Source organism: Adiantum capillus-veneris, chromosome 14 (genome assembly GCF_014529385.1).
Source record: "Adiantum capillus-veneris isolate H3 chromosome 14, ASM1452938v2, whole genome shotgun sequence".
Lineage (NCBI taxonomy): Eukaryota > Viridiplantae > Streptophyta > Polypodiopsida > Polypodiales > Pteridaceae > Adiantum > Adiantum capillus-veneris.
In genome coordinates, this window is record NC_140944.1 from 15,800,152 (window position 1) to 15,814,592 (window position 14,441).

Sequence of the window (14,441 nt, forward strand, 5' to 3'; positions counted from 1 at the left end):
TGTTCCTTCAATACTAGCTAGTGCAATGAAGATGGAAACTTCATGCACTATGCAAAACACTTATCAAACACAACAACAGCAACAGCCTTTTGTCTTTGTTGTGAGATAGAGATAGCATCCTTAATCTTTTGGAAAGATTCTTGTAGGTCTCGGCTATACTCATCTGCAACGAAGATCTTCCCGTGTACCTTAAGTAGCAAGGGACTTTTTGATCTTCCCTAATTACCTCAAAAGGTGCTTTTCTGGTGGAAGTATGTACAGTGTTATTGTAAGCATATTCCACTAAGGGTAAGTACTTCTCCCATTGGGATCTTTGATCCACTTCTGTTACATAGGCTTTTAGTAGATCGAGAATTTTTAGGTTAGCTATTTCACTTTGGCCATCTGTTTGCGGGTGATAGGCCGGAGAGAAGTTTAGCCTTGTTCCTAAATTCTCAAACAGACCCTTCCAGAAAATACTGGTCATTCTAGGATCTCTATCCGACACTATGGACATTGGCAAGCCATGGTACTTGAAGATTTGTGAAATGAAGAGGGTTGCCATTTGATGGGCTTTGATAGTCTTTTTGACAGGTATAAAATGAGCTTGTTTACTGAACCTGTCTACTATCATCCATATTCCCGTATTCCCATGGATAGACTTAGGCAATCCAAAGATAAAATCCATGGATATGCTCTTCCATGGTGAATTTGGGATTGGCAAAGGTTGAAGCAATCCAAGTTGCTTCCCTCTATCAAACTTCGTCTTTTGGCATACCACACATTTAGAAACATACTCTTGTATGTTTGATTTCATGGTAGGCCAATAGAAATATGTTTCAATCCCCTTTAGGGTAGGCTGAATCCCTCTATGCCCTGCATAAGGAGGAGCATGAGATTCATACATTACTTTCTCACGTAGTGAGCTAGTAACGCATAGTCTATTGCCATAGAGAAGATAACCATCTTGTAAAGTAAATGATTCCTCTTTCTTCCCTAGTGCAAGGGCTGAAATCACATCTCTAAAATCGGGATCAATAGCATACTCTATCTATCATAGAAGATAGATCATTGTGAGTTGCTATGGAAACCGCATTCACTCTCGGCCGTCTTGAGAGTGCATCGGCTACTTGACTATGCTTGCCAGCAATGTGAGAAATATGAAAATGAAATTGAGAAAGGAAATTTGTCCACCTCATTTGTTTGTCGGAGAGCTTGGTCTGCGTCATGAAGTATTTAAGACTTTGGTGATCCGTTCGCAGAATGAAAGGAGTCCCCAGTAAATAGTGCTTCCATGAGTCTAAGGCATGTAGAACTGCGAGGAGTTCCTTTTCATATATGCCTAGAGCTTGCTCAACAGGGTAGAGCCTTCGACTTTCATAGCCTATGGCATGCCCTTCTTGAAGCAAAACAGCTCCAAGGCAATTACCACAAGCATCACATTGAACCTCAAATGGCTTTGAGAGATCCAGTAGGGTAATCACAGGTTGAGAGATAAGCTTTTCTTTAAGCTTTTCGAAAGCATTGTTCTCCTTGGCAGACCATGTGTACCTAATGTTTTTCTTTGTTAGGTCATCTAATGGTCCTGCTATTAGTGAGAAATTTTCCATGAAGCGTCTATAGTATGCACACATACCTATAAAGCTTCTTAACTCATGAAGATTCCTTGGTTTAAGCCATCCGTTTATTATCTCTAACTTTGATGGATCCATTTGGATGCCATCTTGAGAGATAATGTGACCTAAATACTGAATCTCTTGCAAGAAAAATTCACTTTTCTTTCTATTAACATAAAGTTTATTCTCTCTTAGAACTTGAAATATTACCTGGAGGTGTTGCTTGTGTTCATCTAATGAATTAGAGTAGATGATGATATCATCAAAGAACACTCCAGTAAAGGTTCGGTGAGGCCTGAATAGCTTCTCCATCAAGCAGTTGAATGTGGTTGGTGCATTGGTCAAGCCAAAAGGCATGACAATGTATTCGTAAGGACCAAATGTAGTGCGAAATGCGGTCTTTACAATGTCTTGATCAACTATCCTTATTTCATGATAGCCACTTTTTAGGTCAATCCTACTGAAGTAGGTGGACCCTTGTAGCTTATCAAATAGGTCTCCTACCCGTGGAACGGGAAACCTATTCTAGATAGTGATCCTATTTAGTGCTCTATAGTCGACACACATACGATATGTGCCATCTTTTGCACTAGTAGCACTGGAAAACAAAATGGAGATGAGATAGGCCTAACCATGCCCTTCTCAACTAACTCATGCACTTGCCGCATAATCTCCTCTTGTTGAGCTTGAGAAACTCTATAAGGAGGTTTGTTAGGCGGTGAACTTCCTGGAAGAAGTTCAATTGCATGGTCATCATTGCCTCGTTTAGGAGGTAGCTCAGAAGGGATGTCGTCAATAAAGACATCTTGAAACCCCTTGAGAAAATTGGATAACTCTAATTCCTTTTAATTGTGTATATTTTCTTTTCCTAAAACATTAGGTTCATTTTGAGAGTCTTTAACAAAAATCATGTACACGGAAATAGAGATCTTTATTGATTTGTTGAAAGCTTGAGTTTGTACAATGGCTATGGTGGACCCATTTCCTTATCATCTATATACATATCTTTTTTCCTGAACTTAAAGGAGATTCTCCTTTCAGGGAATTTAACATTGGCAGCCATGCGATCAAACCATGGTGCCCCTAGGATTACATCCTCATGCTTGAGAGGAGAGATAAAGAAGTCCTCTTTGTCCACATAGCTTTGGACATGGAGCCTCAATTTCCCGATTAAGGGAGTGACTGAAGCTTCTTTCCCCTTGAAAGCACCGTTTGTGGGTAGGACATCTCCCATCTCGTAGGCTTGTATGCCTAGCTTGGTGGCCAACTCTATAGATATGAAATTGTGAGTAGAACCAGGGTCAAAGAGAATAAAAGCATCATGTTCTCTTACCTTTCCCCAAGAATGACATAGAGGAGATCCTTTGTGGTGAGTTTCCTCCTCTTGGATTTCGACCAAGGTAGCTCTAGAAGGATCATGTCAGTCGTCCTTTTGGGGACAAGCACGGTACGCATGCCCTTGTTCGCCGCACTTGAAACACTGGTTATCCTTGCGATAACGCTCAAGCTCTTCAGGAGAGAGTTTATTTTTGCCTTTGTAAACTCCCTTCTCCTTAGCTTTGTTGGAGTTGCCCTTAGGAGACTTTTGGATGTTGTCCTTCCCCTTAGGCTCATTGGAACCCTTGTTTTCAGGGGGCTTAGAATTCCTCTTAGCCCCTGTTTGGAAATTGATTTGAGAGGCCACCATAGTATGATGTATTACTGCCGATATGGTGCGTGGCCTTTGGGAGTTAACATACTCCGCCATTTCTTCGGTTAAGCCAGCGCAAAATTGCTGCTTTTGCTCTCCAAAATCCAACTTTTTGAAGACAGTGGCTTTGAGTTGTATTGTCTACATATTGTGGATGGATTCATGGGGAGAGAGCTTTAAGCTTCGCCATTCGGTAAGTACTTTGTCATTGGCATCGGTGGCCAAAAACTGCTTCATAATGGAAGCTCTTAAAGCTTTCCATGTTCGTGGAGCTTCACCGTTGGCCCGTAGGCTAGACCACCATTGCCTGGCGGACTTTTGAAAGTGCATAGCTACATGGCGTAGCTTAGAGGACTCCATGAAGCCCTCATCTCCAAATGCCGCATCGAATTGTTGGATAAAGGCCAAGACTTTGTCCGTAGCATCAAAAGTGCCATCATAGGTAAGGAAAGAGATGCTCTTCCCTCCCTCTTTGAACTTCTTGAGCTTGGATGACCTCTTGCATGCAACATAGGATTTCCTATGGCCTCTTCTTTTTGATGGTTCAAAGGTTGCACCATCACTTTCTTCAGAAGATGAAGAATTTGAGGAAGATGGAGAAGAGGGTGACCTCTTTCTCGCCTTTTTCTTGCCTTGATCTTCGTTGTCTTGACCATCACTTTCATAAGAGGAAGAGGATGGAGAAGATGGAGAAGAGGGTGTCCTCTTTCTCGCCTTTTTCTTCTCTTGCTTTTTGTCATCCCTCTTTGAAGTATGGTGTGGAGAAGTATGCGATGGTCTTCTCCGTTTTGGAGGTGATGGAGAGCGTTTAGCCCGCCGTCTTCGTGGAGCCATCTCCGTCGAGGTGGAGGGAGACTCACTTCTTTCTCGTTCCTTCGGTGGAGGCTCTTGAGTTCTCCTTTGAGAAGGAGGTGTGTCATCAAGGAGAAAATTTCTGAGCCCTTCATAGGGATCCTCTTCTTCTTCCCGAATCGGAGAGAGACCTCTTTTGGAAGTCTCGCAAGGAGGCTTCCTAGGTGCTCTCTCGTCATGGTGGGGAGCTTGGAGAATCCCATGAGCACGGAGCTGCCGTTGCACTTCACTTTGGAGGGATGGATTCCCCATGGCTTGTTGAAGCCTAGTTAACAAGCATCGAGGCATCATTAGTAGCTTGCTCATTAGCAAAATGAAAGTTATCAACATTAATTTCACTCTCTTTACTATTGTCAGCCATTCTAACAACTTTTAGATGTAAACTTTTTAGGTGTACTTTGGCACTTCAAGCCCTAGTTGCTACTCCTCTTTACCCCTTTAGAAAAAGCACTCAAGCTACTGTACCCGTGGCTCAAATACCATTAATCGCAAGGAATAGAAGAGAGGGTCCCTCAACACCAAAACAGCACCGGCTCCTGTCAAGCTTCTAATAGCTCAATAGTGGTTAAAGCCCCGTAGGACTCCACTATTAAGACCATAGCTCTCGACGGTGATGCCCCGTTAACTGCACAAAGGCAGACGCACTACAAGGTTGAAAAATCCCTATTCTACTTACTCACATGCAATTAATAGTACCAACCATTTATAGCTAGCTTCAGGACCTCCCTTCTTGAGCAAGAAAAGAGAAACCTTGTGCTCTAATACCAATGTAACATTTAATGGCCTAGTAACTTGTGTGTAGCGGAAAATAGCATGAACATAGTGAGAATTTCATTAGAATAGATTCCTAATGAGATTAACAAGAGTGCTTGGGTGGAGAAAGCAACAAAAAGCATAAGACCTAGTTAGATAGCATGAACAATACTTCAAAAGAGAGAGAAATTAAGCAATTGACAACAGTTGAGGACCGGATTTGCATGGAGCCGGTCCCCCCTCCAAAAGGCTTTGTATTATGGTTTCTCCCATCAAGAGAGGCATTTTACAATACAATTTCTTGTGTTCCTTCAATACTAGCTAGTGCAATGAAGATGGAAACTTCATGCACTATGCAAAACACTTATCAAACACAACATGAATTCCCTCACGGTCTGAGACCCAAGACCTCACACGCCTTCAAAGATGGTGAGAGCTAGCGGGGTATGAGAGTAGATTGAGAGGAAGAAGGAGTATTCTTACGAGAAAGATGTGCATTTCCTCACATAATCACTCATATTAGCATAGCTTAGCTTAGTAATTAGCATGGTAGAGGAGATGAGCATGCATTGAAGCTTGGCTCTTGGTTGGATTGCATCACAAAGCCAAGAGTTGTTGGTGTAGGCCTTCCTTCTCACAAGCTTGGAGTAGGTGATAAGCTTTCCATTAAAGCTTGAGAAGGAGATAGAGAGTCTTCTTACTCCACACATGAGCTAGTGTGAGTGTGTGTGTGATAATGCCTTGCAAAAATCAGCCCCCTCTCTCTCTTGGTCGACCCCTCTTGCTTTTTGCTCTTGCTAGCATCCTAATGGATCTCCCCAGGCTTAGCCAATGGTAATTAAGTAGCATAAGTGATAGCCTTCTGACATGTGTCCCCCTTTCCCCTTTTGTGAGAGCTTTAGGTAATTATTTAATTCAACTAAACTCTCATTGGACCCCTTGGCCTCCTGGCCAATAGGAATCAGGCAAGCCATTGGGCTTCTGAATGCTCATTGGTCCCCTTGGGAGACTGTCCAATAGTCTTCTAGAGAGCTTAATTCTTATTGGTTCTTTTATTAAGTGTTTTCAAATTAATTAAACTAGATTTACTCTAGCCTAATTCTCATTGGTCCACCTCCAAGGCCATCCAATAGGAATTGGGTACACCTTGTAGGCATCTGGGCTAGGGAGCTGACATGTGTCCCTCATCCCCTTTGTGTAAAGGGATCTTGTGTGTGTGTGAGTTTCTCTCTCATCCCCTACTTGCAAGGCTAGCCCCCTCTTATGTAGGGATTGCTAAAAACTTTTCGGACACACACAAAGCATCCAATTCCCCCAATGTTTGACCTTTGGACACAACCTTTGAATTTTGGAACCTTAGCATTTTGGAAGTCTTAATGGGCTGAACCTTAGGGTCTTTTAAGCCCATTGTTGCACATGGCTCTTTTACAGCTGCCCCCCCCCCTTTGGATCCCTATTTTGCCTTTAGATCACTACTGTGGCCGGCCTGCTAGCTTAACCAATATTCTAGCTTTTTTCTCCCCTGGCACTTCCCCATATTAACTGATTAGTTTAACATGAGAAAATCAGTTAGGAGAATTAGATATTAATTATTATGACATCTAATATAACACACTTTTATCTAGGGAGTTCTTTTTGTCATTAGGGCTAGTTGCATACTTTTTGATCCCAGCACTCCAAGGTGGTGATGGCGGCGAGTGCTCAGACATGACTTATGAGAAAACATCGTAGGAATAGTCCCAAGAAACCATATATCTATTCGGGAGCCTTGAACTCAAGACCTCTAGGTAGAAGGTTCTAGTAAAAAGACACCTCCTGTTTAGGGGCCCGTCTAACCCCAAAATAAAGACTCAGCTCCAGTTTAGAAATAACTCTGGTCGTGAACTGAAGTGGCTAGTGCAACTGAGTTGTATAGTGTGTTCGAGCCTTGCTAACATAAACATCCCCCCCCCCCCCCCCTTAAAAAAAAAAAAAAACCCATTTCATACCAAAATTTTTACACAGGGAAACAGAATGTTCTTCTTCTTTAGACTGCCGTTTGTGCTGTTGTTTCTCTTGTTAGTACCTACTTGGTGTGCACAGCTTTCTTTTGTGCCCCTTCAAGCTGAAATCGGTCGACCATATCCTGTGCAATTCCTCGCCAAATTGGGCGCTTCTAAAGTGGCCCCTTTACACTAATAGAGAGAACTCGGATAAAGCCTGATTTAAAAAATAAAATAAATAACTACGTTACGCGTTAGCCTAATAAGTGTTGGTGAACAGTTTGGTCTTTGATGTAGAAGTCCACCTCTTGGAGTCTTGCTTGGGTCTCGGAGAGAGAGAGAGAGAGCGGGCTCTCTGCAGCAGATTCTCTCTGCTACGAGGAAGCAGAAATGCCGCTAATAGACAAGCGCCTGATTTAACAAATTAGTATACTTCCAAGTAACCTTTCACACATCTCCCGCCCCGTTGGCCAAAAGGCGAGCTACCATTGGAAGAGAGAGGAAAACTGGAGCCTAGTTTTTACCATTGCTGCAGAGCTACTGTTCTGTCATTCGCACCATGTGGGCTACCATGAAAGCTACCGCTCTTGGCATTGTAGTAGCCATTACCCACATGTCTTCCGACTCTTCTAAGTTCTCTCCCATGCCACGCCACTCTTTTCCGTAGAATAGGCCTAGCTAGTACCAGACTCCAGAGAGAGAAGGGGGGAACGGCTATTGTACTTACATATAGTGAAGCCCATATAATACGCATATGCACAGAGGGCAATATGCCCAATATCAAGCTTGTAGTGGAAGTGCTTCACGCTACAAACCTCTCTTCCAAAGATGGGGAGGGCTCTGCAAGCCCTTACGTGGAGGTTGAGTATGAGTCCCAGAGGCTCAGAACCAAAGCGAAGATCAAGGACCTTAACCCTGTCTGGAATGAGAGGCTGGAGTTCACTGTTAGTGATCTAGAATTCTTAGATGATGAGTGTATAGATGCGCATGTATATACAACCAGAAGACATGGCCACAGAGCCTCTCTGGGCCGTGTCAAGGTCGATCCAAACCACATCAAGCCCAAGGGCCAAGAGAAAGCCATCGGCTTCCCCTTAGAGCGTGGATGGTCTATCTTTACCATCAGCAGAGGGGAGCTCTACTTGAAGTTGTATTTCTATGATGAGGAAAAGCAAGTAAAGCCCGTTATCGTCAGCGGCGCAACCCCAATCAAGAATGGAAAAGGCGGGGATAAGGGTGTTGTCATTCTGCCCAGTGGACAGGTGGCAGAATTTCCAGGTGCAGGAGTTATTGGTGGCAGCGGTGCTACCATTGCAGCGACTGACAGGTTGTTGGGAGGCGGCAACAAGGGTGCCCAAACAGTCACCTGGTCTGGCGATGCCTCTGTTGCTGATTTTTCTGTCAAGCCCACTTGGCTACCCAAAACAGAGCACATTCGGCATGATCTCGTCGATGAGATTAAATACCTCTTTGTCCGGGTGGAGCGGGCACGAGGCCTTGCCATCAAGGATGTGACTGGGAGCTCCGATCCCTTTGTGGAGGCTAAGGTGGGGAATGCGAAGGTGGCCACACTAGTGGTCCCGAGGAACCTGAATCCTGTTTGGAATGAGGTTTTTGCATTCTCTCAAGAGCAGTTTCAAGCTCAGAATTTGGAGATCACCGTGTGGGATCAGGATAAACTGCGAAATGACTTCCTGGGACATCTAATGTTCGATATTGTGGAAATACCAGAGCGCCGGCCGCCCGACTCTCCACTCGCCCCCCAGTGGTATAGGCTTGAGTCACGACATGATGCCAAGAAGCAAGCTCAGGGAGAGATCATGCTCTCAGTTTGGATTGGAACTCAGGCAAGTTCTTTTTCTTCTCCTTCAAGGGCTTTCTATTCATTCAACATGCAATCGGCCGGTGATCAGGATCACTGTTAGATTGCCAATCTAATGATTGCTCACCATGCATTAATCAAGTGATTAAGTGAATGATTAGTAGGAATTGGCCCTCATTTTAGATAGTGGGAAATTTTGTATGTGTGTGATTTTGGTACACGAGTTAAAAGTTGTCCTCATTTGTAAGACACGTGACAGATATAATGAAGACTTGCAACTGTAGATTTTTCCCTTCTTAAGAGGTGAAGGTAGTCCAAGTCTAATTGCTTGACATGTGTCCCTCAAAGGAGGTTAAAAGTCTAGAAGAGAAAGCCTTTTTAATGTTATTTCTAAAAGCTGCATTCACTTCTTAAGTTCTTTGACATATTCAAAAAAGGTTTAGAAAACAAAGAAAGCCTTTTAACTGATATTTCTAAAAGCTGCATTGACCTTTTTGGCATACTGGAAAAAGGTTTAGAAAGCAAAGAATTAAAAAGTGCATTCATAGGAGTTTGATCCCACATGATGTGCAGTAACGCCTCAATGAATATATTTTAATCTGCAAAGAGTCCTTTCATTTAAAGATTTTTTAAAAGATTCATTTCATTAAACTGTTTTATTATTTCCTGTGCTTATTAAATCTATCTTTTTTTATGACATTTCCTGTGCTTATGAAATCTATCTTTTTTTTATGACAGCATTAAAATATTTTTTAGTTTTAGTTTGACAATGTGTCTCTTTACTTTATCGTTTTTATTTTCTTTTCTTTTAATTATTTTGTTTTAAAATGCTAGTGTGTAATGTGCACCTTTCATCTTATAGTTCAAGTGGGGCCCTTTGCAATATATAATTGATTGTGGGCACTCATTTAGACTCACTCTCCTTAACTTTCATCCAGTGTTTGGGAAAAATGTGTCTCAGCTTAATATGGTGCCGTTTTCAATTTCAAAAACGCCGGTTGAGGGCAAGGAGAAAAGGAGAAGTACCGCCCCAAAATAGAGAAAAATAGTGTAAAAACCCGCAAAAACAACCTAACCTTCTAAAATTTCCTCTCGACGAAATCCTCGCATTGTTTTATTAGTTTCTATGTTGATTGGACTGACCTTTTGGTGTGAAAAATCTTTCTTTGCTTTAGTTTTTTAGAGCCTTGCATGACTTTACTTCCTTTTCATTTTTTGGTTTTAGAATGCCAATGTGAGCCTTTTACCTTGTTGATATATTGAGGAGAAAACCTACAAAAGTTGAAATTTATCTCTAGTTGAGGGTGAGAAAACCTACAAAATCTAGAAAAGTTTAGTGTAAAACCCTTCAAATATAGTCAATAAATCTTTCAACTTTTACTCACTTAGGGTTTTCAAGTTTTTCACAAATTAATTTGTTTCAAGCACTGGTTCATACCACACCGAATTGTAGATAGAGTGCAGCATTGCCTGTTTGGCTAAGTAATGCATCATCAAAGGACATGCAACTTAAGGGAAGTTTCTTTGTTTCCTTGTCTTCCTTCACATTAACTTACCAGTCCTTATTGTGTTGGAGGATTTGGGAGCAATACCAATATGGCAAGACAGACAGTGTCCTTTCCTCATGGGATATGTTGAGTCCACTCTGCATGTGCACCTTAATTCAGTAGGAATCTCATGTTTCTGAGATGGTTACAGGCAGATGAGGCCTTCCCGCGTTCTCGGCAATCAGATAGTGGTTGGGTTCCCCATACACGAGCCACCATATACCTGTCTCCGCGCCTTTGGTATCTTCGCGTTAATGTCTTAGAGGCACAGGACCTGGTAGTGACAAAGCCCAATCGGATTCCGGAAGTCATGGTTCGGATTGAGTTGGGTGGACAAGCTCGAAGGACCAGGCCGCTATCGTCGCGCACCAATAGTCCTGTTTGGAACGACGAGCTTCTCTTTGTGGCAGCAGAGCCCTTCTCTGACGAGTACCTTGCTGTTTATGTTTTGGACCATGTAGCTTCAAACAAAGATGAAACTATGGGCTCCATTAAGATTCCCCTCAACACCGTCCCCAAGCGAGTGAACCACCGTGCAGTTGACCCAAAATGGTAATACAAGCATCCCTTTTTTTCCTTTTGCCTCACATATCTCTCTCTCTCTCTCACACACACACACACACACACACAATATGGTATAATTTCTTATGTCCTCATCCTGAATTCTGTTCCTTTTTTGACATGAAGGTATGACTTGGAGCGCGAGAAGAAAGACATAAAAGAGGTGGCACATGAGGTGACAGAAAAGATCAAAGGCAATGCCAAATTCATGAGTAGAATTCACCTTCTCATTTGCTTGGAAGGGGGCTACCATGTGCTTGATGAGTCCACCCAATACACCAGCGATACAAATCCTTCAGAGCGTCGTCTCTGGAAGCAACCGGTGGCGATGCTTGAGCTTGGCATTCGTGGTGCCATCAACCTCCAGCCAATGAAGGTGAGGAGCATAATTGCGTGGTTGCTTGTAAGTTCTTTATGTCAAATGAGAGTTCTTGATTGGACGTTTCCTGAGTAATAATGTTTCTTTTGTTCAATAGACGCGTGATGGCAAGAGCTGCTCTGATGCCTACTGTGTCGCCAAATACGGCCGCAAATGGGTGCGTACACGCACAGTGCTGGATTCGCTTGCTCCTCGGTGGCACGAGCAATACATGTGGGATGTCTATGACCCATGCACGGTGCTCACAGTCGGTGTTTTTGACAACCATCACCTCGGTGGCAATGGGTCATTTCCAGATAAAGCACTATCCCATACGCCAGGACATACACATGGGGTGGGTAATGGCGGCAACGGTGCTGCTGCGGCACATGGTGGGCATGGGAGGAAGGATGAGATTATCGGCAAAGTGCGGATACGGCTATCAACATTGGAGACCGACAGGGAGTATGCGCACAGGTGGGGGGGGGGGGGGGGGGGGGGGGGGTACATGGTTGAGTATTGTGCATCTTGAAAGAGCATGTGTGTATGGCCATAGGGCATGCATGCATATATATAAGCAAGCACAGAAGGGAATGCTACTCCTTCTAGAATGTATGACGTCCACAAGCATTCAAAAGAGATAATATATGCCCTGTTTGAAAAGGAGCCAGCTCTCTTTGACATATTCCTTTATCTCACATAACTCCTCTCTCTCTCAGACAGGTGCTTGCACGCATGCACGCACATGCAATTGCTGTAACACATAAGACTTAATGCTTGTGTACACACACACAAACACACACAACACACACTGATGAGCAGAGGATTTTTGCACTTCTTCTGAATTATAGGTTGCAAATACAGAGTATGTCCATAGTCTTACTCAGTCAACATGTGGGCTATGTGCAGGTATCCTCTCATTGTGTTAGATCGGTCAGGTGTGAAGAGCAGGGGGGATATAGAGCTGGTGGTAAGGCTCTCCTGTGTGAGAAGACTTAACATGATGTTGGCTTATATACAGCCGCTGCTTCCCAAGCAGCATTACATAAGTCCAATCAATGTGCGATACACAGAGCAGCTCCGAGATGCAGCGATGCGTATTGTCACTGCACGGCTTGCACGATCTGAGCCTCCTGTTCGGGCTGAGGTTGTGCAATACATGCTAGATGTAGACCAGTTCAGGTTGGTAATGAGCTATGTCTATATTGAGGTATTGTATGCGTATTGGAGGCTTTTAAACAGGTTTTTGTATAATGTAGGTGGAGCTACCGGCGGAGCAAAGCGAACTGGTACAGGATAATACGCGTTTTTGATGGATTTGCCTCAGTGGCGGTTTGGTTCCGTGATATTTGCCTATGGAAGAATCCTGTCACAACAGTGCTAGTTCATGTGCTGTACTGCATTCTAGTCTGGTATCCGGAGCTCATATTACCCACACTCTTTCTCTATATGTTCCTCATTGGTGCATGGCAGTATAGGTTCAGATCACGGCAGCCTCCTCACATGGATGTTGATCTGTCACATGCAAACTCGACTGGACAGGAGGAGCTTGATGAGGAGTTTGATTCCATACCCTCTGCCAAGTCGTCTGAAGTGGTGCGATTTCGGTATGATCGAATGCGTGCATTGGCGGGCCGAGTGCAAACAGTGATGGGGGACCTTGCTACACAGTTGGAGCGCTTTCACGCGTTCCTCAACTGGCGTGACCCCAGGGCCACCACCATCTTCATCACCTTCTGTTTGGTCACAGCCATCATCCTGTATGTTACTCCATTTCGGGTCATTGCAACTGTGTTCGGATTCTATGCACTGCGGCATCCACGCTTCCGCAATGGCATGCCGTCTATACCCATGAACTTCTTTAGGAGGCTTCCCGCACTCTCAGACAGAATGCTCTGATGCCGTTCCTTGTGTGTGTGCAGTAGTAGCAGTGTCTTAGATCTGTAGGATGGCATGCCAATCGTCATATTTACTGTAAATTTTGTATCTTGCTAGTGGCATCCATTCAATTTTGGGCTTACAATCTGCCTCTTTGTACCGTCCTCGTGTAAACTACATAGTGTGTCGGATGAACTTGTGTCACGTGTGTATCTCTCTCTCTCTCTCTCTCTTCCCCCCCCTTGTGACACCAATGTCAGACACAGAGGGGAAGATCTTTCCAATGACCCTTGGAAACGTACTCATCACCATTATCAATGCGCAATTTGCAAACACTCTGTTTTCCCCACCAAGGCAACACACCAAAAATGTAACGTTTTTTCTGTTCTTGAGAGGTGAGCCAATGGTGGTTTTTTGGCGCTTTGAGCCCACAGACAACCACGTGGGCGACCTCTAATCGCATCACCAACATGGGCTTTTTGTTGGTACTAGACTAGATGCGTGCCTGAATTACCTTTTCATAAAGTCCTTTCCAAGTCAGAAAACTAGAGTGCTTCGTCAGCTTGCATAATCCGAAGTGGTTGAAGCATCGAGGCATTGAAGAAGAGTATATATTAGTGAGAACGACATAGAAGTGAAAGCTGAGAGTGAGAGTGAGAGTGAGAGAGGGAGGTTCTTTTTAGCGTAAGGGAGTAGAAGTCACTCGAACGTGCAGAAATGTATATATTGATTTCATCTCATGCAAGCACTGAACAAGACTATACATCCGTAAAGGAGAATGAAGAAATGAAAGGTGAGAGAGAGACGGAGAGAGAGAGGGGGAGAGAGAGAGCGCTTATTATTTGTTTTGCAGAAATGTTGTTACGTTAAGTGAGTGGAAGTCATTGAAACGATTTGATTTAAATAGCATGCCAAAAAGTTGATGCATTAAGAACGGAACCAAGCGAACGAGAGTTGAGAAGGCTTTGAATGTAGCATGCAATGACTTTTTTAAAATGAAATGGACAGAAGTTTTGTGGAGAAGAGGAGGAGGATTACGTAACATCACATATCAGTGGGAGTTTTTGATGCAGGAAGATAGGGCTATATCGGTAAGATGCTCTTCAGAGTTGCGCGTGTGGAAAATTGGTTTGACAAAAAAATAGCGCGAAACGAATTGTTTAGCTGATTGAAGGTGGTTGAGGACCACGTTAGAGTAATTTAATTCTATAGTCTCGAGTAGGCCGAGCACGTCCGCAATCTGAACGAACAACATACAATGGTGTTTTGCGGAGCAACCAGCTAGCACGGCGATGTCGATGGTGATTTGTCGACCGAGTGTATTCCAAGTGATGTAATGTGGATGCCACGGGGTAGGTGGCTGAACTAGCCATGGAATGAGCTCACTCCATTTATGCATGTAG

General features: G+C 43.6%; 1 protein-coding gene across 1 annotated transcript; it reads left to right on the forward strand.

Moving 5' to 3' along the window:
- Positions 1 to 7,205: 7,205 nt before the first annotated feature.
- LOC147441956 (FT-interacting protein 7-like) lies at positions 7,206 to 13,199 on the forward strand. The gene is made up of 6 exons (XM_086528348.1): positions 7,206 to 8,723; positions 10,397 to 10,793; positions 10,929 to 11,178; positions 11,279 to 11,637; positions 12,070 to 12,342; positions 12,420 to 13,199. Exons 1-6 carry the CDS (start codon positions 7,643 to 7,645, stop codon positions 13,057 to 13,059), a joined length of 3,000 nt encoding a protein of 999 aa, XP_086384474.1. The 5' UTR covers positions 7,206 to 7,642; the 3' UTR covers positions 13,060 to 13,199.
- Positions 13,200 to 14,441: the final 1,242 nt, after the last annotated feature.

What these genes read in the sequence shown, in the direction of transcription:
- LOC147441956 (XM_086528348.1), top strand. Translation starts at nt 7,643, where the DNA reads ATGCCCAATATCAAGCTTGTAGTGGAAGTGCTTCACGCTACAAACCTC. An exon ending in GACAGGGAGTATGCGCACAG is followed by an intron (nt 11,638 to 12,069) that starts GTGGGGGGGGGG and finishes GGCTATGTGCAG; the next exon opens with GTATCCTCTCATTGTGTTAG. An exon ending in CTAGATGTAGACCAGTTCAG is followed by an intron (nt 12,343 to 12,419) that starts GTTGGTAATGAG and finishes TGTATAATGTAG; the next exon opens with GTGGAGCTACCGGCGGAGCA.